Source organism: Bombus vosnesenskii, unplaced genomic scaffold (genome assembly GCF_011952255.1).
Source record: "Bombus vosnesenskii isolate JDL3184/JDL3185 unplaced genomic scaffold, Bvos_JDL3184-5_v1.1 scf7180000013266, whole genome shotgun sequence".
NCBI classification, from domain to species: domain Eukaryota; kingdom Metazoa; phylum Arthropoda; class Insecta; order Hymenoptera; family Apidae; genus Bombus; species Bombus vosnesenskii.
The window spans coordinates 5274045-5301422 of NW_022882926.1; the positions used below are offsets into that span (position 1 = coordinate 5274045).

Here is a 27378-nt window from a genome sequence, read left to right on the forward strand (position 1 = left end):
GATTTAATAGAAAATTGCGTTAAGGTACAATATTGTTCGTTTCGATTTAATTAGTGCATCAAAATTACAGTATTACAGTAAAATGGCATATTTATGCAGGACAGCACAGAGAAAATGCTATTCAAATTTTATATCTGGCTTGCACGTTCTCCGAGTCTCGGTGCCATTAAGAATTTCTGGGGAATTTTAGCGCATCCAATTTCCTTTCAAGGTAGTATCGATTTAAATTCTCTGCCATTAAAGTGCTTTAAGTATCCTATTGATTCCTACGAGTAAAACATTTTCATTTGATAGATGGCGAAACACTGTGACACAGTACTGTACGCGTTTCGATTCCCCGGCTATAAACGTATCGTAATACAGCGATATTGGCGGGATAAAAAGGCAAGGAATTGTCACGAGAAATAAATTTGAAAGCGTACCTAATGGAAAAACCGTTCTCGGAACTGTCGATACGTTTATCACACAAAACGTGTCATAGTTTCGGGGACACGATTACAATCGGGGTCAGAAAGGAAATAACAAAGGACGCGCAATTTCTACGTGAACGTCGTACCGAGCGAAGTGACGAAATTGCATTTCCGGCGCGGATATCGCGTCGACGCGAATATGCATACTGTCCTCGCCGCTGGAATTGTTTCTCCGCGACTCCGTCAACAAATATCTTCGAGGGTACGAGGATCTTTGTCCCTCGCTATCGTTTTTCCTCCTATATGGAACACATCCTATTTCCTTCGAGAACCAGCCTCGCGAGTATTCGCCAATCGAATGATTTAGAGCTTCGAAACTGCCCGATTTAAATCAAACTTTTCCAAGTCGACAATATTTTGCCACATGTTTCGTAGACAGATAATGTATCCTCCTTCATCGTTTTACAGTTAAATAGTCGAATAACGAGAAAATAATTAATTCCAAATTAATAAATAACTGTCTATTCTTCGGGCTTCCTGTTACAAACGAATTTATGCGATCCTCTGAGTAAACTGGCGATTCGATCGAACACAAACTTACGTATTTGATACTCGAGGAACATCGTTACTCGAATAGTCGGAAGTTTTTCTCGCAGCGAGCCGCCACTCGCACATAGCGAAAGATGAAACGTAAATAATAAAATCGCGTATAATGCATACCACGCGAAACTTCAAAGAGACGAGAGTTTTTCAAAGAGCACAGAGAATCGTATAATGCGAAGCGACCTAAACGCGTGGAATACTCTGTTCTTTTTTTTTTTTCTTTTTTCGATCGAGGTAAAGATTCCTTGCGAAGGCTCAAGGCTAACCATTTGTCTGGAAGTCGCAATTAATCCTGCGGAAAAATTTGCACGATCTTTGTTACTAATTCGTAGGCGTCGCGACGTCGATGGGTCTACTCCTAAAGAATTTCATTACGTGCAAGTTCATGCGAACAAGTTTTCGTCTCCACGCGTCACCCGTAACTTCGAATTAGGAAGTATCGTAATATAACGCGGGCAAACGTAATCGTAGCATTCGCTAAGTTTCTGCATTTCAAATGAAAGATTAGGGTAAAAGGCATCCTCCTCGCAACCAAGTAATTAATCGAATTAAACGTTCGTCCAAAAGATTTCAGATATCCTGAATCTTGAGCTTGCAGGAGTAGGTTCTTTTTGCAGCATCTTTTTATCGAAGCCGAATTTCTTGACTTGTTCTAAGAAAATTTCGAGTTCGGGCCTCGCCTTTTTTAAACGCAATAAAAAAGTAATATTTTATATAGTTTTAGCCGCGATCGTCCTAGACCAAATATAGGAACAATCTGTGTGTAATAAATACGACTTTTAGAACCTAAAGTCTCCATCAGATTAATTCAAATGGCTCTTTTATCTACTGTATTATTATACTTATACTTGGCTCGAAATATTCTTTTAAATTTTTACTCTCCTTCCTATTAATACTAAAACCACCGAACCTGCTACAACGTGGTTATAACGACTGATACCGAATCTCTCGTTTTTGCAATTTCTTTTTGACTCGGGCTTCTTAAGAAAAAAAGCTGAAACGAGCTCCGCACAAGGCTAGCCACGGAACTTTTGACCTTCATTTTCTAAACTAGTTATTAAAAAATTTGACCCCGGAAGCTTCAAGTTAAATAGTTCCGTCCCCGTGAAGAATTTACGACAACTCTTAAACTTAGAAGGTATTTGCTTAGAATCCACGTCAAAGCAGAATCATCGGCTCGATCGTGAACTTCCAAGGGGAAATACTTCCTTCCTTCTTATTCCCTCGAATATAAAGCTGTTCGACAGAGACTCTCGGTGTCGTAAAGTTAATTGTCTGTCATCGGAATCTGCTCGATTTTGACGTGAAACGCGCAATTCTGTTAATTTTAACTCGCAAGATGCACGTGAAAACGGACAACATCAAAGGACTTCAACGTTAACAGCCGGTTTACATTCGTGGCATTTTGTGTGCTTTTGAGTGTAACCTCCGAGTTTGCTCGTGCTTCAGAGAGGTCGGATGAACATGTGTACATCTTTAAAATGGCAAAAGGCGTCACGTACGAATACATATTTAGTTTAAGGTAAACCGATAATTAAACGCGTCGGGCTCGTGCCCGGAATGCGGACGGAAAGTTGTGTGAAAATCTGGAAAATTCGCTAAGTTAGCCATCAAAAGGAAACTTTGACAGCGCAGCGTTACGCCGAAGCTAAAAGAACCAGTGGCGTCGCGCGTTCATGTTGGACAAATTAAAGACAAACGAAATTGAATTTCTCTGTATCTGCCAACTTTGACCACTGTCGCGTTTGTAAATAGCTCGCGAAACGATCGTATTTGATAATAGGTGGAAATTCTTAATAGGAAAACCATTTCAAACGTTGCACGTGTCTTTTTCACGCTCTCGTACGGTTTCGAGGAATTAAAATCGCGAGATACGATCGGTGGGAAACTCAAGGAGCTCGCCGTTCAGGCTAAAAGGATAAAAGGTAGATGGCGAATATACGGAAGAATAGATAGAACTTGTACAGTTGGACGCGTTGAATTCGAAGGAACGTGTTCGTTCAAAGATAAACTAAGTCTAGATAACGCTAAATTATTCCAAGTATCCAGTTAGTAATGGGATTGCGTCCAGATAAGGACGCTTAGAAACGAATGTGTCAGACAGACAGACAATCGCTGGAGAAACCGAAAGGCTGGCAGTTCGTGGAATTAAACGCATTCCGATATTCTTGACGCTAGTACGTCTCTTATCGAAACCGTAAAAGTTTGTCGGAATTCTACTAGAGTTACTTTTGTTGAATGTTGCAGGATACTGGCCATTTGGTGTACTCTGGTGTAACGTGTATGTGACGTGCGATGTGCTAGCGTGTTCCGCGAGCATAATGCACATGTGCTTCATCTCACTGGGCCGGTATCTGGGCATCCGAAACCCGTTGAGGACACGGCACACGTCCACCAAGCGGATGGTCGGCTTCAAGATCGCGGCCGTGTGGTTGCTCGCCATGTTGGTCTCTAGTTCCATCACAGTTTTAGGTAAAATAAATTCTACTAAACGTCGGAAATTAGCGATTCCTATATTTGAACCTCCAAGCGAAAATACAGCAACTGTCACGGCCACTTGCAGCTTTGAAATCCTACAACGTGGTATTGAATTTTTGTTCAAAAAATCCTATTGATTCTCGTTTCTGCTAACTCTGACAACGAGAGCCGATAGCTGATGTAATTTTCTATTTCTCTGGTATAACATTAACGAGTATGGGTTATAGGTGTAGCGTTGCAGCATTCGACTCGCAATTACGCGGCATGTGGTGAAAAAACAACGCTCGATTGCGTTTCTTACGCGAGTCGATAGAGTAGAATCGTCGGAGTAATTCGGAGCGAACACTCGTTCGAAACAATAATCGAAAAATTCGCCATTTGAAAAAACCTCGTTCCGGGAGACGTAAACCGGATGAACCACTTGGAGAAATCGGTTTCCTTTAAACGTTTCGTCGAGTACCAGAGTAAATGGAAAAGTTTTACGCCAACTCTTCTTCTTACCTTCTATCCAGCGAAGGCTGCTCGATATTCGAAACTATTCCAAATACTATGCAACCAGGACACGGATAGGTCGATAAACGACTACGGTTTTACCCAAACGATGCTGGTGTTCGATTTTTTTAAGAATCGTAAAATCGAGGGAAAGAAGATGAATCGCATCGCATCGCATCTATAAGCTTTCACCTCTCTCGTTAATTCCGAACTTTCTGCTATAATCTGCATCCTGTATTCATTTACAGTCCATTCGAATGGCAATTTTGAATTTCACATTCCGCACAATGTATTTTTATGTTACGCGAGTCTGTAAATTACACAAATACACCGTGGGTGTAAGTTTGCGGTTCAAGCGAAGGCAAGAAGATTCTCCGTGGCTCGAACTAAGACGAAACCGAAGAATAACAAAATTCCGTCGGAGACTACATTTTCGAGGGAATCGAGTTTAAAAACTTACCAAGTGTATGTAGGCGAATTTGCCTAATCTCCGACTAGAGAGGAAACTAAACGAGTAAACAACGAAGAGGGTAATGGTTACTCTACACGCGAAAATTAACCGTCAATGTAAAATAAAGATTTTTCGTTTAAAAAACCTGTTTAAAAAGAAATAGGAATTGAAAATATTTGAGTAAAAATTAACCTGCTATACAAAATATCAAATTGATCTCCTCGAAGACAAGACTTTAGACAGCAAAATTTTATTTTATTTCACCTTTTCGACTTTTTCTCCTGTGTAGTCACCATTACGTATTATTCGGATCTATAAATTGTAAATTATAATAATATATACAAAAAAAAAAAAAAAAACAGTGAACGATCGTCCAAGTCGTTGGTGATTTTACAGGTATAATAAATCCCTCGAATATCATGCCTCGACCAGGGACGTGCGTGATTAACAACAGGGCGTTCTTCGTGTTCGGTTCTCTGATCGCCTTTTACATTCCCATGATCGTCATGGTAGCCACGTATATACTGACGGTGCAGCTGCTCAGACAGAAGGCTCGTTTCGTTGCGGAACATCCTGAACGGGATCAATTTCGAAGGTTGGGAGGCAGATATTTTTCGACGAAGGCTTCCTCGACTACTTCAACTACGGAAACCAGCACATCGTCGTCGTCGACGCGATACACGTGGAGAACTTCCGGCGGTGTCGCAAGCGAAAGGTAAATAACGATATATCGAGCGACTAAAAAAAAAAAAAAAAAGAATTATATTTCAGTCGCGGAAGCGATCGCATGTTGCCTCTGAACACACGTCGTCGCCTTAATTATATTTATCTTCATCCTTGAACTATGCGACAAACATCATCAGCGCGTGAACAACCGAACGTCTGATGCTATGCCGTTAAGTGGGCGACAACTTTTAATCGTGCCAATTAACCTAATGCAACGTAGCCTTCGCTGTTGATGCCAACGGACGTAACTTAACTGTCCCGCAACTCCACTGGCGCATTAATGGAATTAAAAATCTTTTTCGTTAGTCGCCGCTTATTTCACTCGCGACTAGACGCTCCGCTAAATTGGAAGGGTTGGAAGAAAATTAGTGGATGCAGTTAGAGAAGCTAAAACGCGAACGAGGAAACTGCGGAATCTTAGCGAGAAAGATAAAAAGTATCGCAATTAACTAACGTAGAAATTGGATTTTTTTGTGTTAGTCGGTTCTTTATCGTTTCTATTTATTTGTCCAATTATGGTTTCTCCAAATATATTTCCGTCCAACGTTAAATAGGATAAGAGGCTCACCCGAGATACGAATCTTCCTTTCCAAATGTTTCAGGCACAACGTTACCTCGCGATAAAACTGCTGATCGATAAATTATATTAGAATAAATTTACATAATCGTCACCGGGCTGCCGTATTTAACACCATAAAATCCAACCACCGTATCTTGCGCTAGCGATGTGGAAAGTTCGGCGTGCATCCTTTGTTCGCATAACGTACAAAATATCGTTGCCGTGTTCCGTTCATTTTTCACAAGCGCGGCCTTCGTTGCAATTCGGTTGTGGTTCGTTGCAATTCACAATGGCCGGTAACTTGATTTCGCGAAACAGTGATGGTTCTGCAGTTTAACTAAATTAAACGCGGGGTTTCTGCCCCGTTGTAAATATAACAGGTGCAAGGGCGCGAGGTCCAGCAAATCCCAACCGCAGCTGAATTTCGCCGTGAACGGCGCCAGCAACCCGACCGGAAGTACGGCCGGGACGAAACTGAGGTCGAAAGTGGATCAGGCTACACAAACGCCGGAGAACATAGCCCGTGAAACAAGGAACTTCACTTTGAGGGCCCTCAAGTTGCAGTTGAACGTCACTCCCAACACCCTAAATCTCAGGTGAATTTCTTTCTCCACTCGATCTTTGCGTCAAAAAATATCCGAGATATCGCGAAACGAGATATGGACGGGCAAAGATCTCGAGATTTTGCTTCTACGTTTGAAAGGGCGCGTTCACTTTGTCACTCGTTCGAAAGAAATGTCTGAAAGACGATCTTCAGGAACCGACGTTTCAAAGACTTGCTGTTCTTCTATATATCTTCTCATCTATCTCGCAGCCAATACTACTTTTTAATTTCGTAAAATGTTCTTCGCGATACTTCTAAGCAAATGTTTCCACCCTTACGACCGTCGTCGGTGTATCGAATACCGGTTGATAACGATAACGTGAATTCCTTCCCAATTCTCTACAACGACGTGTAGGACGCGTCGTAAATGTGATTAGACAGCCGCTGCACAACGCATACGGTGCGTCATCGATTTCGGATGAATTTAGTTTGCCATCGAAAGTTTCTCAATTTGCCGCCGCTTCGTTTGCGTTCCTTTATGTCTGAGATAAAATCGACAAGATCGAAAGTAGAGTATAACGAAGCGTAACCAATTATCCAGAATGTTTATCGCGATTCGCGACCCGTTGACAAAGTTTAATCGCGATATTGACGCCGCACGGCCAATCGCAGAGATTGTTCGTCCCTGAAAATCCTTGACACAGGATTGCGTGTGAAACGAATCACACCCGTGAGAGACACGAGGCAGGATTAGCCCTCGAGCGTGGAAATCCATTTGCATGTACAAATGATGGTCAATTCGAACTTGGACCGTTTCGTGAATTTCGAGTTCAACGAACATACATCGGAATCCTTGGGTTTCTAGGTTCCTCGCGGGACGAACGAAGAGAAGATCGTTAGCTGCGAACGCCGTGGCAACGGAACAAAAAGCCAGCAAAGTGTTGGGTCTGGTTTTCTTCACGTTCGTACTGTGCTGGGCGCCATTCTTCCTTTTGAATATTTTCTTCGCGGCCTGCCCCGAGTGCTCGGTGCCGGTACACGTGGTCGACACGTGTCTGTGGCTCGGTTACGTGTCCTCCACCATCAATCCGGTGATCTACACGATATTCAATAGAACGTTCAGGGCTGCGTTCATCAGATTGCTGAAGTGCAAGTGTTCCAGGTGAGTGTAGAAGTATTTTACGACTATTTTACCTGATTGAAGTTGAGCGTTATTAACTTATTAGCTTGAGGAAAAGAAGACTCTACGAAGGACAGGAATATTATTTTTTCAAATTACATATTCGTAACATCGTGTCGTATTCCTCTGGCGATCTTAACAAATCGAGATAGACAGTCTACTTTCTCTGGCATTTACGAATAAATTTTCTATACTCGACACCCGAAAACTTTACTTCGCCTCTTGAAACTTGATTTCTTCCGCTGTCTCTCCGTGTCGGTCTTCTCGAAGCTACTTCTACGTCAGGTGCAAAAAGAAAAGAGAAAAGAAGAAATAGAAAAAAAGAGCCATCTTTGTTCCTTTGGAAAACTTCTTCTACGAGAAGCAAACAAATCTACGCGGAAATAACGACAAAGAACGCAGAAACGAGGAATATGGGAACGAGACATCGAGCCATTAAATCCCATAGCACGTTCTATCGTTCCGATTGTAGGGAGAAAAGGCTCGAGGGACACTTCGCTAGCGTTCCACGACCTTATTACTCTCGTTTAATGCATGTACCTGCAGGGAGAAACGTTTTCTAGGTCAGCAAGGCCGGCGAGATATCGTTCGGTGACGGAAGGTGGACGCAACGCGATGAGCCTGTGCACCCCGACCGCGCTTCCATTGGTCATTAGTCTTCAGGGTACGCCGTTGTTGACGCCGACACCGAATCCGACGGCCACACCGGCCTCAGGAAGCTCCTACGTGACGATGATGCATCGCACGCCAACGTCCCTTTACCGTGACAGTTTCCATCAGCATGAACACGATCAGAATTGTTGAGGAGAACCAAGTGTTCCAGGAAATGCGATCGATGCCACGTGGAACACTCGAACGCCTATGATTCTTTTATCGATGGATTTCTTCTTGGTCTTGGTGCTTTATAGAACAATTTCGTCAGGATTTGATCGACAAATTTTGGCGCGATCCTAACTGTCGGATAAATTTCTTCGGTAAAACTATCGTCAACTTGAAACAATTTTCTAATTCGATACCTGCAGAAGGTACAACAGAGTATCGTAGAAAGAATAGCAAAATGTTTTGTCTTTAAACGAGGAAACTCGGAGCAAGCAATAGCGAGATGAAATTAAAGGATAATACAAGAAAGAAATGCAAAAGATTCCCGTCAACTTAAATAGCGGTATTCGTTTTGTTTGTTTGATCGTGATACAAGCGTTTGAGTGTTTTATTGTAGTCTCGAATAAAAGCGTAGCCTCGAAATGAGGGAAACGTTTCAATTGACGTCGACATGGAATGCTCGACGTTGACGTTGATATCTGCCGCACAATTTTCCCTCGTGTCTTTTCATGCTCAATCGTGGTAAAGAAGTCTAGCAGAGAATCGGGTAATCTTCAAGTACGAAGAATACATATATGTGAATGTGATAAAACATTTTATTATTATTTTCTCCGAACGATGCGAACAGATTGGCCCGGGTGTTTCGTCGAGTCAAAAATTATCGTTAAATCGATACGTGTGTTGTAGCGAAGTATGATTCGTTTAACGAGTTACAAGTAAAACTGTATGGAATAAAGAAGAATAGCGGCGTATCGATTCCATTGTAATGGTAATGATCGTATGAATACTTTATTCACTGATCCTGCGCTATTTTCTCTTCAATACACGCCGGTTAAAATACACTATCGTCTGTGATATCGATGGAAGGTTTCTTTACTCTGCTGTGCACGTAGAGACTTGTTCGTAGAAATGTTATTTAATTAACGAAATAATAGCCACAGAGGCAACACGATTAAAAATAGCGTCCTCTTCGTCTGAAAATCTCGTCGATTTAAAAATTCACCGTCTTCGAAATCTTCCATTTAGTGAAACTTAAAACAGCTTTCACGGAAGGATCAATGAAATGTTCATAGTTCTCAGCCAGGAAAGAAGTAACAGTATGAAACAGAGATGCAAAAAGTCATTCCTATTTTACTTTCATTTGTACTAACTTTTATTTGACAAATAAAAAGTATCCATTACAAATAATTGTAAACTGTATATCTTATATAATACACACATCGTGATACGAGCGAATCTTTCTCACTTTTTCATATTTTCATCTTAATTGTGTACACGCATCACTCTCTCTCTCTCTCTGTCTCAACTTTGTTCAAGCCTTCAATGATCACAATTACAAACTTTCTTCCAACGTGTCTTCCCTCGGCATTCGCACACACAGGCACGCACGCTAAAACACACCGATTTCTCTCCCTCTCATGCATTTCGTGTGTGTATATGTATTTTTATGTATGTCTCTCTGTTTTGTTGCCTGTTTCTCGTGTAATCCTTATTACGTAAGTGGGTCTCGGGGCAATGAAAAAATATCCTGCTTCCCTTCCAAAACTGCCGTCGACTCGCTCGTCGAAGTTCGAAACATGTTAACGATAAGAATGGAAACTGCCACGTCATGTGGCAGAAACTCCGAATGTTTCAAAGCAAAATGCACGAAATGCTTCCTTGAGATTCCACGAAAACCGCAATTCAACCCTTAAAGCGGTAAATATCGATAGCTTGGCGATACGAGAGAAAAATGGATTGAATATAAATCGGAATCAACGGCAACAAATTCGCTGTTGGCAAACGGAAGAGAAGCCTGTAACTAGAACATTTCTCATTTTCCCCGACGACCATGAAAAAGACGGTACAATCGTGAGTCGAACGAAAATGCACGCGCTTCTCTGTTCGAGATCACGCGGACGTAAGAGGTTTTCTTTCTTATTTTCTTTTTGATCTTTCGGATAAACACGACGTTATGGGAGTGAACCGTCAGAAAGGGGGTGTGGGGGTATCGGTATTTCTTCTTAGTCGTAAGAGAAAAGGGCGGCTCCGTGGCGACCGGGGTCGGTCGTTTGATCGAGATGCGTTAAAAAAAATGCCCTTCGTAGCGTCATCGAAACCCTTTCTCGGGGTCGTGATTCCGTTTTCTTTCTTCTATTTCACTTTCGTCACGTGGCTAAGTATACTATCAGGGAATGAAGGAGAGAGAGGGTAAAGGTGCTGAGAGTGTCTCTTCGAGGAAGGGAAAGAGGACGAGTTAGTTCCAACTTGAGGGCGGCTTTTCGACTTCCTGTTCTTCTCTCTTTTTTTTTTTTTTTTCTATCACTTCCTTTTCATTTGCAATAAATCTGTCTTTAAAATTCGCATGCTTGTTCAAGTTGCAACCCCTAAAAGAGAACATCCGTGTGTCCGGTCGCTGATACAACGTATAAAAGTCTCAGAGGAAACAAGATGAAATCGTAGGGTTCGACGAAGTGTAAAAAGGGTTGACATTGGAGTTCGTGGTAATTTACAAGGAAATTTCGTTACTTTGTTTTCTGCAAGACTGTGCATCGGGCGCGCTATACGGAGAGATCATCATGGTGTTCCCTTTTGGAAGTACGAACCTGACATTCGATGTCTATCAAACCTTTTCATTTAAACATTGGATCCACATACACGTAATAAAACTTCTTCCTCGCTCCGTTTGCTCTTCGTCTTTTCACCGACGATCGTAAGATACAAAGCGATCTTATACGTCGCCAAGAGTGACGTATATGTGATATAATATACATATTATAATGTATTCGTCATTCTTATAGTTTAACGTTCTCCAAGTTGCCTCTTGTTTCCGTTTAAACGCGTTATCTATTACTTTCTAAGACGCAGCATCGTCGGACTTCGTTGCAAGTTTTCTTTTGATTCAACATCTCGTATTATATAGCGATATTTCCCAATGGAGTTGCATCTCTAATAGTTTAGCTTATCACTCTCTATTATTAGAATTCTTACACGCTTAACAGTTATACCGCAGGGAAAAGATCACGAACATTCGTTACGCGCTCGATCTGTGAAATTGATGCAAAATTACTCTGCTTAATCTTACGATTTTACGATCTTACGATAGTTAATAATAATTAAGTATAATCGTAATGCAGCAGTAGACAGATGGCCGTGTGACGATTGAGGAAAGGGACATGTTATCGTTAACGACTTCTTTTCTCTTATTTTTAATTTCTCTTTTTTTCTTTTTATGGTGTATTTATATACAAAAAGTATCCGCGTATTATCGACTTCGGTTCTCTCACCGTTGTCCTTTTTCTTTTTTTCCATTTAATTCGCTCGGCAACCTCTCCCTTCCTTCGATCATACCGATACATTTTCTGAATGTACGATTTGAATTTTAACTTGTAAAATCTTTGATCTTTCGCTGTCAGAAACCACGATTCGTCTTGCAAAATTCGTGATATTTTTTTCAAAGAAAAATCAGAAAGAAGCAAGAAAAATTTCTTTCGAGGTTTCTCGAAGTTTATACGAGGTTTCTGTAGTAAAACAGCGAAGAACAAAGGGTCCGGAGAACATGTGCGCTTCGATAGTGACTTCTGCGGGTATTAAAATAAAAAAGAAAATAAAACGAGTGGGGAAATAAAAGAAGAAAAAATGATCGTATCAAAGCTTGTCCAGAGTCGTGGAAAAAAAACACACGATATAAAATGATTGGAAAAAAATAACTAAAAAAAAAAAGAGAGAGAAAAAATGCGTAAGATCGAGAATGATCTCAGGCGTTGAAACAGTGCTGTTCTTTGGCCTTTTTTTGCACGAGGAGGCTGTTCCTCAAACGCCAATTCCAAGATTCTAAACTCGTGAAAGTAGGCATATGAGCGTTTCTCACTCGTAAATCCGTATAATCAAATGGAAAAGTCCACAAAATAGACTGTCTCTCCTTGCATTTTGCTTTGATCGATTAGTATTTATTGAGAACATTTTTTTCTGATTTTATTTTCTCCTTTTCTTTTTTTTTCCTGATTTTATTTTCTCTTTTCTCTTCTTTCTGGGTTCTCGCTCTTTCTTTCCTCACAAATGCACAAGGAGAAACGCCAATAATATGTGATATTATTTTGTTTCTTTTTTTTTTTTTTTTTCTTTCGATGAAAAAAAGGCTTCAAGAGTTCTCGTTCTGTAATTATAATCTTCACTTTTCACGCGAAGAAGTATCCCTAAAAAAATTATAAACGCATCTTTGGCTCCCCCCGAATGCTTCCTTTTACACCATGTTCTAATAATGGTCTGCATTCTCGTGCACGCTGAAACAAAAGATCACCAGAAACATCTCGTTAGAAACAGGTAGCTAATATTCGTACGTTCGATTGAATTAATGTTTCTCATACATACGATGTAACTAATTTAAAATGGTTAGTCGATGATATGCACATATATGTATCATTCTCCTTATTTTAGTTACTGAATGACCGTAAAGTTTTCGGGTTATCTCTCCTTATTATCTATTCCACAGTATCTTTCACTTTTCGTACCGAAAGAAAAAAGGACGATCAAACACATCTATTTTTATTTACCATTCATCAAACGATACATTCAACCTCGCTCATCTTATTTTCGTCATAGTTAGATTCGATATTTCGTCGTTAAGTTTATTTAAAGATGAAACACACTTTTTGTAATGTCTACACGTGACAAGCTTAGGAAAAAATGTTACGATTAGATTACGATAACGCGAGAATTCGTCGGCGCGCACGACGGAGGCCGCAGCGGGATTTGATGTTAGTTCCAGAAAAGCAGGAGATTCTCGGGAAGAGAAGCCGACGATCGCGAGCGCCTTTGTAGGATGATTAGTGATTCTTTGTTATATCGAAAGTAGAACAACAAAATCACTAGTCTTCCATGCAACAGCGCTCGATTTCCCCTTTCTTTAACTCGTTGAGCTTTAAGTGGTAGTAGTAGCAGTAGGCAGACGTGTTCTCCAATTCTCCGTGTCACTGTCCACCTTCGATTTCCTTCACCTACGCGACGATTACTTTTTCCCAGTTTTGCTCAGTTTTCTCACGTTTTCTCCTCGTTTTGGTTAGTCGGGACGTTTGGTTAGTTCCTCGTGCGGGACGAAGTGATACGATGCGATTAGAAGCGAATTTAGTTTCTTCCGTTTCGGTGGCGTTTGCTCGTCGGAAAGTGGCTCCTGGACGCACGATCGCTTCGCGGTGATAAGCCAAGTATGTTAATGCGTAGTCGCAACGTGAACACGTGAAGAGGCTTGTTATCGTTTCGAAACCACTTTGCGTGTAGTTGCGCAATATCTGGCAGGAGTTTCGATCGCGATTTATGAACATGACCGAACAAATTTTCTTCGTACCCCTTAACGAGCTTTTTCAATTTTTTTTATATTAAAGAAATATAAACGTTATTTATATATTTTTTTCCCCACTCCAACGCAAGATTTACAATCTTTGACAGTACTTTTTATTTGGAGCGAAGTGACGCGTTAAGGGGTTAGCAAAAGAGAATCGCGTTTCACTGTGGAAAGGTGGCGAAATCGATACTCATGATAGATATGGAACGCGTGTTTGCGCATTATAAGCTATCCATTGCGGCGAAATAGAGGCGTGTTTATACAGAAGCTCCCTACCCATTTTGCGAAGGCTTGGAACGCGCGCGTTTTTGCGCCGCAGATTCGTTCGAAAGTTACTTTACAAGCGGATTATTACATACTTCGCCAAGAAACAAATACGTAGAATTAATGGAAACTCGTTACAAACAATGGTTCGATTATGCTGAATCATAGACGCACTATAATGCACCACGCAACGTACAGGAAATGTTAATTAATTGTTAATCGACGTCAAGATACATGTTAAGATGCTTGAAGAGTTACATAATAGATGTACGCAAATAGAGCAAAGGTATAGGTTTAAAATAAAAAAAGAAGACAATAAAGATAATTACCTCTGCTGAAGCAGGTACTGAGCCATTTGTATCTGACTGGGTAATCCGGTTATAGTGATAATGCGATCGTTACTGCCAGATAACGGTTCGTCTATAGTAATTCCAGCACCGCTATCCGATCTGACTTTTCGAATTCTGGCGCCTCCCTTGCCGATAATGGCCCCAGCGAGCTATTAACAGAAAGAATATTGAAAATTACCCGTCATCCATCAATTTAACGGGCCATCAATGTGCAATTCTATTCTTTTTAATTCTACTTACGTCCTTAGGAATGGTGACTTGAGTGGTGGTCTTGTTTCCACCCATGTTGCCCTGATTTCCTTGATTGTTGCCACCCATGGGTGGGCCGCTCATTCCCGAGTTAGCGCCGCCACCCAAACCGTTTGGCGCGCCTCCTTGCATACCCCATCCATCACCTGTGTGAAACACAACGATCGTACGATGATAGATATCCTCTAAGCCGGAGCAAACGGTGCCGCTTGACACTCCGCCATTCACCCCATTTGTTCCAAACTTCTAGCCGAAGATTCACGAGCGGATTAAATTTAACCGCGGTGAAAATTACGAACGGTTCTTTACCAGTGGCCATTTGTAACGCAATTTCAGGCCATTCCGTACAACAATGTCGGCCAAATGCAACTTAATGCGCTGACCGTCACGCGAGTTTTATGTTTCGTCCTTGTGGCGCAGAAATAGATTGAAAGGTATCGATATTGCGCGTTACGACACTTCGCTTATCGTAATAATGCCGATTAGCGATAACCATCAGGAACGTCGGCCACCGGTGACCCCCAGCAACGTGCGGTGCAGTCAAACCACAAAGTACAAACTTCCCTCTTTATCAAACTCTCTAGAAAGACAATTCGCAACATTTAGCGTTCATCCTACGATGCAACTTCTCTTACCATTGTAATTTCCACTAGCGTATGGTGGCGGGCCACCCCTATTGCCTCCGTAGCCACCTCGCCCACCTTCGTATCCGCCACCACCACCGCCTCCTCCGCGAGAATTACCTCCGTAGCCACGATCCGGTGGCCCGCCGGACATTCCACCGCCTCCGCTGCCTCCACCGCGTGGTCCACCTCTTGGTGGTGGCGGAAAGCCGCGATTCATGTCGCCTGGCCCACCAGCACGGCTGTCGCGACGCGGTGGCATCCCACCGCCACCGCCACCGCTGCCGCCACCGCCGCCGCCGCGGCCTCCAGGACCGCCGAAACCGCCTCCTTTCCCTTGGCCACCATCGCCCGTTCCATAACCACCGTAGTCGTCCGCATAGTAGTCGTCGAAGTTGTGCGGATCGTAAGGATTGTTCACGCCTTTCAGCGGAGACTGAAATAATCGAATAAAATGTTAAAAGGATCGCTTCTATCGATGGACGTTGTGGTAGTTGTTCGATTCGACGTGTGAAGGGTTTCAAGGTTCTTGGATTTGCAGAAGAATTGAAGAAGGATCGTAACGAAAGCGAGAAGAATTGTTTCGCGTTTCTAATTTTGCTTCTTGCTAATCAATCAGCAACGAAATAAGCGACGATACTTACGGTTTTAATGGTGGCGATTAGCTCGCGAATACACTCGATGCAGGTATTCGGTTTGCCACAAATGCTGATCAGCCGGTCGGTACTGTGAGGACAGCAGTGCGAATAGATCTTGATCCTCGCTCCGGTCTTCTGTAATACAGAAAATGCATACGGTTAGAAAAAGGTAGATATATAATGTACATATGCGTTTTAACGATGCGAGTTCGTTTGCAAAATGACACGTTTGAATGCATACAGTGATTAGGAAGAAAAGAGTTTGCAATGTACGTAAAGTAAATGCGATGTAAGCTGAAAGGTAAAGATCATAACAAATAATAACGATAATAAAATCGCTTCTTTGAAACAAAGAAGAAAATCGTAGAGTTTTGCGGGGGAGCAACGGGCAAAGAAAGTGAAACTTTAATCGCGACCGATCACGGTTGTCGCGTTTCTTCGCTCGATAACTCGACGTCACGTCGTGCGATTCTGAGGCGCCAATGGTCGGATCGCGTGCTTCGAGTTGGTTAACAGTCGACCCCTTGTTTCTCGAGATTGTACTTTCAGAGACAGGGTCGGGTTAAAAGCGGTAAACGTAGCCATTTGGTCACCTTTAATCTATCCCTCTCCTTTTTCTCCAACAGAGGCGTTTTCATTTTCTCTCTCTCTCTCTCTCTACTAGAATCGCTTTAACGTAATTATCGTGCCAAGATCTCTGATTTCTCTTAGGAAAATGGGGGAGGTGTTGCAAGAAAGAAATAAAGAAATATCGTGCAACACAGCGGTAATTAAAATTAGCGATCGACTTCTGATCACACGAATCGTGACAAACCTCAGTTTGTCAGAGTACAACATTCGCAGAAGGTTTCGTCTCTTTGCGTTTTCTTTGCTTGATCCGCTCGGGAATACAACGCGGATATCGTTTGCGATGGGTTTGAAACAAAGTCGAATCGCGTGAGACAGCTTTGATGAAATTAACGCGATTATTCGCCGTGATAATCAGGGAGGATCGTAATGAAAGGAGAACCGGTGATTAGGAACGAACTGGCAGATGTAAAGATAATTGCACCCCTGTCGTTCGTGCTCATCTACCTTGATGGTCTTCAACGTCTGCCCTCTCCACTCGAATCTAACGAAGTGGAAAGCTTGACACTTTCCAGTCGTTCGATCTCGAATATATCTACTAATTACAATTGCCAAAATTTGCTGTTCCTCCTTGAAAATTGCTCGGCATTCCCGCGAGGACGAAAAGATCGGCGCGAGGCAATCCAATCAGCAGACACGTTCCCGGCAATGGATATTCGACATTGTGTGGAAATTGCACCGTTTAATTACACAGATCAAAGCGAATGGCGTCGTCCGCTTCCCTTGCATCCATCCATCCGTTTCCGAACGCAGACATCCGGTCACGTAGAACCGGATCGCTTTTACCGGAGACAGAATCTGTCTGAACACTCTCGACCCTTTGCCTCTCGATTCCACCTTGTTTCTTTCGAGATATTAAATACTTCCGGTTTGCCAACTAACGCTTGCACTTTAAACTTTACACGTTGATTCTCACCGTGTGACGGCATACCACGATGCTTCCGCAATTCGATAGATTCGAATAACTTGACGAGCTTTATTGAAAGAATAAACGCAGATAATTTCACGATCGAACGATCGATCGACGAACAGAAATCGTACGAGCTCGACGTTCTGCTGTCAGAAATATCAACGATGAACAAAATCGAGCGTTGGTAGAATCTAGATTCTGGGAATTCAAGCCAAGGTAACTCGTAGAGTAAAACGTGCAAAATTTGCATGTGCAAATGAGGCGTATAACAAAAATAACGAAAAAATCGATAACGGTGTAAGGACGCTGATTTGGATATACAGGCACGATTTATGCACCTTTCTGTCTAACGACAGAGACAAATTAACAAAGGATTACACTAATTAAATGGCCGGATACTGCAATGCAAGAAACATATAGCACCGTATGAGCGAAAACATTCCATTACTCGGAAAATCGTAATATAGAGAGCGACCGACAGAGTCTATTGTGCTCTTGGAGCGATTTGCTTTTGTTACGCGGTTCTCTCTATGGTGCAAATTTATATTTACTATTTCACGACTCCCCGGAGAAATAAACCGACGCCCGTGGGCATCGGTATTAAAACGAAACGGACATGATTTCGATAGTCACATGAAGAATTTATCGATCGATAACGCAGTTCTATTCTGTGTAAATGACTGCGCAAATGACGCATGAATTTTCATCGGATCATTATGCGTTTATAGAGTCTCGAACTTCGACACCGTAAGGAAAAAAAATTGTGCCAATTCAGTTGGTTTCTAGCTACGACGACGACTGTTTCGAAAATATTATCATCGGTGGAGCTCGAGAAACTCGTTAATAACGTCTGTCGACAAATTTTATGCAGGTAAGCCTCGATTATTCTGAATGCAAAGTAGTATTTAAGTTCTGATACTTTCGCTTTTTTCTCTTTTTTTTTTTTTTTTTTTTCGTCGAAGGTTTTCGCGGCAATCATTCAGATAGCATATAAATTTTCTACTTTGTAAGACTTTGAAAACACTTGAGACCTAGATCGACTAGATAGTCACGATGACACGGCGTTACCGGATCCTTTCACACAACCAAAGTAAAAAACAAAATATTGACGACTAAGCTCATGAATGTTTAAACGAGCGTAATCGGACGATCTTCGAATGTCGCGCGAAATATTCGTCTTTCTCCAAAAAATGTATCCGCTATAGGGTACCGTGAATATCATGAAACACGAGAATAGGAAGTCGCGTCAAATACGAACGTGCACGTGAAAGATGACCGAGAAACCGGCTTTCTCGAAGAAAAAAGAGGAATGTTCGCGTGGTCATTGACTTTAGTCGTAGACGATTGATGTCTCGCGCAGTGCCATTTCTTTTGCTCCCAGCGGAAGGATTACTTCGTGCAAGACATCTTTTAAACGAAAAATAAGAAAAGAAAACAATGTGAAATCTCCAATGACTCGGGAATCAATACGAGGTACGAACTTTAGCCGTTACCGAAGACACATAGTTTGATACTGGAACTGCAGCCTTCCGGTTCAGACACCAACGGTACCGCAATACGATTTTACAAAGATCGAGAAGACGATAGATTTCGTAAGGCTGACACTCGTGAAATCTCGACTCGACTAGCCGATCAAAGTTTACAAATTCCGTCAAGGATATCGGTAAAATAAGTCTACGTATCGTAAACAGATAGGCAAAACATCAATGCCAATATTATTTTTACTTTCGCCTGATCTTTATCTTTATGTAGATAGGATTTAAAAAAAAAATAAAGTAATACCTCCGATTTGTTTTTTATTCTTCAGATATCAAGAATTTCCGGTGAGTAAAATTAAACAGAAAAATGTCAAAGGTCTACTCGGCGCAAGAGGTAGCGAAACACAACACGGCTAAGGATCTATGGATCGTGTATCAAGACGGCGTGTACGATATTACAAAATTTTTAAGCGAGCATCCAGGCGGGGAGGAAGTCTTGTTGAATTTAGGTGGACAAGACGCGACGATATGTTTCGACGACATTGGACACACCACCGAAGCTATACAACTTCGCGAGAACTATAAAATTGGAACGGTGGTCGGTAGCCTTTCCGGAGACGCGACATCTTCCCCAGGCACATCTTCCGGGGGTACGTTATCTATTTGTCATAATACTTTCAATTTTTACGTCATATAAAGAACAACAAAGAAAAAGGTCATGGAAGGTAAAAAAAGAATGTTCTTTTTACTCATTCGTGCAGTATTTTTTACGTATGAAACTGTTGCTGGAAAAAAATGACTAATCCTGACAGCACTGTTACGCGTTGCTCCGTTGTTTTGTTTGTATACGTGACACATTCGGTTAATATTCGGTGCTTATCTTCATGGTTGTGTTGAGTGAAATAACCAATCAAATTTTCTATACCGGTCATCCTTCCAGCAATGCGTTATCCACTATCTACAAGACATATATAATATTGGAAAACTGATAAGCAATAGAACTGCGACTAATGTACGAACCTCGTATTTCCGCATCTTAATTTCAATCGCAAATTATGTATCTATCTCGTTATTCTACACGGTCGAGTTAAAAAGTTAAAAACATTTTAAAAAATTTGAAAAATGTAAAAAGCATGTGATTTTATATAGCTATAAAATTAATCTCTGTTCGCCAGGCGCGCAAGACACAATAGACGACGACACCTGGGAATACGAGCCACCGAAGCACGAACGGTCACCGTGGCTACCGGTGATGATCGCAGTTGCTGTTGTCGTCTATGCATCTATATTTTATTACTTCTGGTACTCGTAAAGGAAATAAAGTCAGCATAAATGCGCGAACTCGACGAATAAAACGATTATTCGTTTTTACGAGTGGGGATTTCTGTTCGTTCTTTCTCTTCTCTTCTGTTTCCCAATGACACAGAAACCTGGCACGATAATGTATAATTAATATAGAATAAATGTATTTATTCATATCAAAGAAACGATAGGAGAAAGTGAATTTTTCTTGTAAATATCTTATCTAGCCGTTAAGAAACTTGCCGAACCTGGTTCGAATCAATTCGTTCGAGTTTCGAAACACAACGCGAACTAAGCGCGTCGTATCTTGGTCGTTTCGTTTTTCAAACACGGTACGTCGAGACGTTTTCATTTAATTCCGATCGCAGTCTATTTTTCAATATTTAAAAATACATGCCCAATGAAATTATGTTCTCCAACGTCTGGCCAAGCTAGATTCAATCTTTTCCTCGATATTCTGGCACGTCGGCCGCGAGTTTAAATTAAAATTCGTGACACGGAAATTCAGTCGAACAAGATGTACTCCCGTATCCAGACACGCGATCAATAAAACAAGCTATTTTTTTATATCACATCCGCAGACTAGTATCGCGATAACCATTCACGCGAACCATCCCAGTAAACAGCGTCGTTTGTATATCTCGCTATTATATCGACCGGTTAAACGCGCGGAGCATAGTTGCAAAACGCGTAGAAAATTGACACAACGTTGAAGTCAATATTCACCGTAGAAATTATCTCGAGATAGCTACATAATCCCTGCATGGCATAGAAATTTCGTTGATGCAGCGTGATTCGCCAAACAATCGAGCAACCACGTCGGGCACGAGAGCCTCCTAGTCATCGTGACTGGCAGTTTTCAACCGACTGCAGCCGGCATTTTAGCCCGAGAATCCGTTTCGTTCGCGCGTTTCTCCAACATTCCAGTTTCGATGTTATAAAACTTTATGAAACATACGATACACACATGTAAAAAAAAAAAAAAAGAAGCAATCTATTTGTTTAAAACTTCGTTGCATACTCGTAACAAGCACATAATTGTAAAAGAGATTGAGCGGAAACTATCGCTTAAACAAGCGAGTTTTAAAGTGGAAACAAACGGACGGAATATTTGGAAAATTACTAGTTACCACGCGGTTCTTGTTACCATCCGCTCCTATTTCGTTTGCAAACGTAATTATATAGAGAATTTACAGAATTCACTACGTTCAATGCGTTCGTTTAATTAATTGGAGCAACGTGATTTCAATCCCTTCCCAACCTGGATCAATCTTTTACACGGATATATGGCTCCGTACAGTTCGTTCGAATAATACATTTTTCTCCTAAACGTAAATTGCAATTTTTCGATAAAAATCCAACAGATCGAACGTCGCGTCGGGAAACTATCGGAATCGGACGTTTCGTATGATATTCGTGCAACGATTCTCGCAGCGCAGCGAGGATAAGCCTAGAGTCGAAACGCTTTCAGAATAATTTAAGTATATGCGTGATGTTTTATTAATATAGACGCACGATAATCACAATGGATGCAGTTGCATTACATGGTCAGCGCGTACAGATCGCGCTGAGTGCAGTTCCAGCTGAGTGCAGTTGCATGCGACTAAAGTCGGTCTACATGTTATAATGCGATCAATACACAAGGTGAGTTCGAATTTAGGCTGATCCCATGTCTTCACGGAACTGGTCGATTATCGATTCATGTTATTATTATTACTGCTTTATTTTTATGACGTGGAGCGTATAACGTACGCGTTATTATATAATCTATTAGCACGGCCATACATACGCGAAATGACATTCGATCAACAACGTTCAGTAGCTGCTGTTTTGAAAAATAAAACGGAAGATGTTACTCGACCAATGAATGGAAAGTAAACCAGGAACCTGTCCTACCCTTTTCTTACTCCATTCTCAAGAGTTTATTAGCCTCGTGCAGACTTACCACGAATATCATAAAAGGTCGTTCTGCTTTCGTTGCGAAGTAGCCTTCTCATAAAAACACCGCATAACGTCACATCATTATCTTTTTTTCACACGGAAAAAGTATGTAACGACTTATATTTCCATTGAGTACAAAGCGGAAAGAGTACATGTCCGCAGTTTACACAATAATGAAACATCAATATCGTCACGTGTTTTAAAGACGACTTAACATTGGTCGAGACGATTATTAAATCGGCTGTCGTTATGAATACTAATTTTATCAGTTGCTTCGTTTGTAAACTCTCGTAACTTACGATCTCGCAATCGGCCGTGATTCTCGGATCCTCCTTTGTTTTTTTCGAAACGCCGTATTTACTAGCGAAATTTTCATAGAGGATTTAATGGCGCGTTCGGTACACTCGTTAAGTTATTTTACGAATATCCTCAAATATTACGTCACGATGTGTGCATACTTCCCATACTTAAAATTCGTAGGACGGATAGAGTTGCTATAACTATCGACGAAATGAAACGGTAAAATCGATATACAAATAGGAAGATAACGTTTCCATCTTTTAACATATTATTTTTAATACGCATATATATTTGCGATACCTTTTCATTAATACGTAACGACACATCTTATAATTATAAAACGAACTTTTTGCTTCGTCCAATGACGTGCACGATGGATCGATCCTGACACGTCTATCGATTAGCAAAGTACATAATACCCGAGCAAAGCAAAATTTGCAGAACAGGATACGACCGATTAACGAGACCTCCATTAGCGTTTCTAACTAAGTCGTATAAATACAGCGTGGTACAAAAATAATGTTATTCAGGCCTTAAAAGTGGTAGAAAAATCTCTACGAACAACTGCGACTTATTTGCAAGAACGTCGTTCCTATAAGCTTCGAAGGCCTGCTATTGTCATTGAACATCGCCAAGAAAAAAAGCATTTACGATTGCGTTCCTTTCGTGTCAATTTGTACAACGGACACGAACAACTTTAATATTAGGGCAATTTTAGGTTCGTCTAACAAACCATCGACCTATACACATAACGATGCCAAGAAGAAATATGGACCCACGCGAGCAATAATTTCTCCGACGTTGGGTTTCCACTTCTCTCCGTACAGCATGACAAAGCGAGAGAAGAGAGGAGATGGCGAACGAGTGGGAATCGAAGATGATAAGGGGCCCATGGTGGGGCAGCATCTAGAGGGGGCAAGGATAAAGCTACTACGAGCTGACCTGGTTGGCGGCAGTGTTTGTGCCGGTGCAGCGTCGTAAGCAAACTCGTCAGAGCGGATCGTTCGACCATCGTTCCTCCCTTTTCGTTCGACCGCGTTCTTTCCTCCGCACGTTTCTACCACAGAGAAGTAGAGAGAATACACAGAAGCACGTCACGCCGCGCTACGGGTCGCAGAGAATCGACCAAGGAATCCGACGATTTGGAGCAGTCGAGGCACGAGAAGCAGTAGCGACAAGCCGTGTTTCAGAGGCGAACAAACGTAAACGAGAAGGTACGTGGTCAGGTGTTCCTCTTCTAATAAACAAGGAACGCAGTTTCGACCTCGGGCATATCAGCAAAGCAAGTGAACGAATAACGTGTGATGTTCGTGCGTCGCATGGAACCTTCGATTCCGGCCAGAACAGACATGGCCGACGTGGAAAAGAGGCGCTTCGATCGAGCGTCCCTCCTCGGTGACTGATCTGCCTGGACGACCGACCGATTTAAATTATTTCTTTCGAATACATGTACTTTCGACAACCGATAAGCCTCTTTCGTACAGTGCGCTGCGTATTTTTCGTCGTTTTTACCGTTCGAATCTTCGCAATTACGTGTAATTTTGAATAAATAAAAAATAATCGATGACGCAGATCCTGAACGATCGAATGTCTTTAGAATTAGATCGACAGCCTGGTTTTATCAATGCTGTAAATAACTATTCCTGTATGCTTACAGCGAAATAGTTTCTTGTGAATACAAAGAATGACGTAATTCGCTGTGTTTTCAAGGTAACAGTTATTAGGACCTTCCATTGAGTGCGACTGACTATGAAGTCATCTTACTGGCACGTTCAACGAAAAATAAGGAAGTTTGACATGTAATTGCATCAAGGCTGATTAAATCATTCGATCGATCACGCCACCGCTCGAATATTCGAGTCTCGTTGCCTCCGTTAGATTGATATTCACTTCGTAAAAATGTCGTCGTGATTAGTGATATCTCTTCATCAGCGGGCTCGTGGAAAGTTTTATACGATACTGTGTCGCTAGAAAAAGCAGAGAATCGTCGCTCGCGCCGATTGGGTAATCTGGATGACCTTCGCGCAATCATGGATGATGACGCCGAAAATCGTATGCCTTCGTGCGAGTTAGAATCTGTTTCGCAACTGCTTCGAAAATATTTATATACTCTTCTATCTTTTTATATTCGCGAGAACACCGGAAAATTCTTGCCGCCGCAATTCATAGCTTTTTTTTCGCAAATTTCTGTTCCATATTTATGTATTCTTTAAAATGGCCCTCCTGAAACGACAATAATTGTAAATATCCCTTATCATATTGTCGAAGAAGTTAAAATGCAAAACAACTCTTTTGAATTAGGTCAAGACTATGACATCTCAGAAAGTTCAATTTGTAAATAATTGTTTCAACCGTATTTAACCGTAGATTTATCGACAGTATTTTCGCTTCTTTACTCGCGAGTCAAAACGCGATGAATGAGATTTGTCTGAAAATGACTAAATGAAATTTTACCACTTGACATCAGGTGCATAAATCATTTTCTAATCATCTTGAGATTATTAACTTGAACTAGAATCGCGTTGTAATCAAAAGCATACTACAAGTTTTCTAAACACGAAATACGTGACGTATATAATATATTCGCAACTAACTCAGTTATCGATATTACAATTGTCATTATCTCTCTAGCATCGGTCGATCGTTACGTAATGAAACGTTTCGCGAGACGTTTATCGTGTCGCGAGTACAAGAACAATCAACTCGACAAATAACGGACATCAAGCGAATGAGGGTACAAAGGACCTCGATAAAATCGTTATTGATTATCTGTCGAAAAAGAACGTTCTGCTGACTAACGAAACAAATGAGATATCGTAGCTCTATCGATCGAACATTTTATCAACGCGAAATTAACATTATCCGCTGGTGCCCTCGTTATAAGACGCGTAATATCTGGCCAAATACGACGATCTCGCAGGTTGAAAAGTTTAAATTGTTATTCAACGTGACAAAGCATTATTTATTCCATCGTCCTCCAAAATTTGTACTTTCGATAATAACCGACGAATAAACATGACATGAATCTACGTATTTTAACCACAAATTTTGTTATAATCTTTCCATATGAAACCTAAAACGAATGTTGCTTAAATTTTATTGCGTACCCGTACTTTCGTATTATTACGAAAGCGATTGCAATTTTTCTAAATTTTGTGATACGTTGAAACAATGTGTAAATATAATCGATGAAGAAGATTATTCGTTATTCGATTGGCATGACAATAGGAATTCGTTTACGTTTCATCCATGCACCGTCTTTTGTTCGCTATTCCCCGAAATGCATAAATATTTATCGCTTGTACCATACAGGAGTATATATAGGACATGACCCGAATCTGGAGCGCAACCATCTTTAGATACAACAAAACTTCGACTCGCTAAATCTCCTCTCATAAATATTATTCATATTTACATTTCGCATATTATCTATCAACTATATCGACTGAATACCGAACCTTTCGCATCACTGTGCTACGTAATACAGTTTCTTCTGATAATTCTTTCACCGACAAGATTAATCGCATGAACTATTAATTCCTGCTTGAAACATGAGAGGAATCTCATAAATAGTCGACTGCTGTCTTTCTCTCTCCCTCTCTGTCTCTCTTTCTTCTCAAACAAACAAAAAATATAACATTAATCTTTTCTATCGCGTTATTCCATTCCATCCAGTATGTATCTGCTGTAACTTTCAAATAATTAAACTAATCTATTCTGAAATTTCAGAATTCCTGCTGTAATTGAAGATTTTCATCGAAAGCATGAGTAAACAGTATACGAGGAGCGAAGTTGCTAGTCTCAACTGCAAGGATAAGACGTTGATAATCATACACGACAATGTGTACGATGTGACGACGTTTTTAAACGAGCATCCAGGTGGCGAGGAGGTTCTATTGGATCACGGTGGCAAAGACGCTTCCGAGGACTTCGACGACGTGGGTCACTCTAAAGATGCGTTGGATTTAATGAAGACTTACAAGGTCGGCGAATTGGTCGAGGCAGAAAAAAATGGCAGCACGCCTAAGCAGACGTGGCCGTCGGGTTACTCGAAAGATGGCCAGGACAAACAGAATCAAGGAATATCGCCTATGCTGTGGGTGGGTGGCCTGGTCGTCGTAATGGCCATCGCGTACTTCGTGTACTTATAATTTCGATAGATAAAATACGTGTTCTACTACGAAGGAAAAAAACGAGAGTGCTAGAGGAAATCGCCGTTCCGCGTTAACGTGTATATGAGACTACTGTGACTATCTTCTTTCTTTTCGATTTTCTTTGTATCGTTACACGTCGCTGCGTTACAACGTTCGAATGCTGAGTGAGGTTGAACAGAATTCTGCAATGTATTTAAGCAAACTTCTCCCGTCCAACTCTTGTAACCGATGGACCTAACAATGAAGCGCAAGAATGTTATCTATACCGAGGATTTTGGATTTCTACTTGTAAAATGGAATAGAAATAAGCCCACGTAATTTCCCCACGAATCGTTTTCAATGTTCCTCTTTAAATCGTTTTTCTGTTATCTTTTATGCGCATGTTTTAAAGCAATAAATCCAATTTTTCTACACACGCTTCTAATTCACGAATTTCCAACTTTTCTATCAACTTTTCTCGTTTAATTCCATCAAACTCGTTTTCTACATCGGATCACCCCATCGACGCCACGGTAAACGAACGGTCCTTTTCATATTTTATCGTAGCGAATGAAGGAAAAATTACAAATCAATCGTATTTGAAATCTGCACCGGGCAATGAGATGGCGTTTGAACCTGCGTTGAAACCGCAGATTCCTCTCGACCAAGATAATCGTTAAATCGACGTCGTTTCTCAGCGAACTGTAGCGAAGAAGCCCGTCGGGCATTTGCATTCGAATGCCTCGCATTACAAAAGCCTCGTTACAAGTTTTCAATGAGAGGAAGAGCAGGGATAGCAATGCGATCAGATCGATCGGACTTCCTTTCATTTCGCTGGATCTCGAAAAGACATTCGTCCGTCTCTCTACCTCTTGCCTATATTGCCCGTCGAAAATTCACCGATTCCTGTAACTCCATCGAGGCGAAAACAAATCGAAGCATGCGGATCACGTAGCGCTAGTGTAAATTAAGCTCTCGTCG

The 27378-nt window shown here is 41.3% G+C and overlaps 4 protein-coding genes across 15 annotated transcripts in view; 3 read left to right on the top strand and 1 right to left on the bottom strand.

Annotated features, from left to right (window-relative positions):
- The window catches only part of LOC117230344 (5-hydroxytryptamine receptor 2B), a 36357-nt gene extending 26907 nt beyond the window's left edge, over nucleotides 1-9450 (top strand). For 6 of the 7 annotated variants that reach the window (XM_033487696.1, XM_033487694.1, XM_033487699.1 and 3 more), the window contains 5 exons: nucleotides 3261-3485; nucleotides 4831-5149; nucleotides 6100-6315; nucleotides 7129-7425; nucleotides 8007-8247. In XM_033487696.1, coding sequence (XP_033343587.1) covers nucleotides 3261-3485; nucleotides 4831-5149; nucleotides 6100-6315; nucleotides 7129-7425; nucleotides 8007-8247 — 1298 coding nt within the window. Of the gene's footprint in view, nucleotides 1-3260; nucleotides 3486-4830; nucleotides 5150-6099; nucleotides 6316-7128; nucleotides 7426-8006 lie in introns of all 7 variants that reach the window. The other variant, XM_033487697.1, reaches the window with a different exon arrangement.
- Nucleotides 9451-10169: 719 nt separating this feature from the next.
- Nucleotides 10170-27378, bottom strand: part of LOC117230350 (heterogeneous nuclear ribonucleoprotein K) — a 93094-nt gene continuing 75885 nt past the window's right edge. For all 6 annotated transcript variants that reach the window (XM_033487721.1, XM_033487717.1, XM_033487718.1 and 3 more), the window contains 5 exons: nucleotides 15713-15841; nucleotides 15081-15504; nucleotides 14437-14591; nucleotides 14176-14345; nucleotides 10170-12524 (listed from right to left, as the gene is read on the bottom strand). In XM_033487721.1, coding sequence (XP_033343612.1) covers nucleotides 12497-12524; nucleotides 14176-14345; nucleotides 14437-14591; nucleotides 15081-15504; nucleotides 15713-15841 — 906 coding nt within the window. In that variant the 3' untranslated portion in view covers nucleotides 10170-12496. The remainder of the gene's footprint in view (nucleotides 12525-14175; nucleotides 14346-14436; nucleotides 14592-15080; nucleotides 15505-15712; nucleotides 15842-27378) is intronic.
- On the top strand, nucleotides 18014-20207 carry LOC117230357 (cytochrome b5-like). The gene is made up of 3 exons (XM_033487738.1): nucleotides 18014-18114; nucleotides 19051-19371; nucleotides 19897-20207. The coding sequence occupies exons 2-3, from the start codon at nucleotides 19089-19091 to the stop codon at nucleotides 20031-20033; spliced, it is 420 nt and encodes a 139-aa protein (XP_033343629.1). The 5' UTR covers nucleotides 18014-18114; nucleotides 19051-19088; the 3' UTR covers nucleotides 20034-20207.
- On the top strand, nucleotides 23185-26831 carry LOC117230358 (cytochrome b5-like). The gene is made up of 2 exons (XM_033487739.1): nucleotides 23185-23478; nucleotides 25994-26831. Exon 2 carries the CDS (start codon nucleotides 26029-26031, stop codon nucleotides 26413-26415), a length of 387 nt encoding a protein of 128 aa, XP_033343630.1. The 5' UTR covers nucleotides 23185-23478; nucleotides 25994-26028; the 3' UTR covers nucleotides 26416-26831.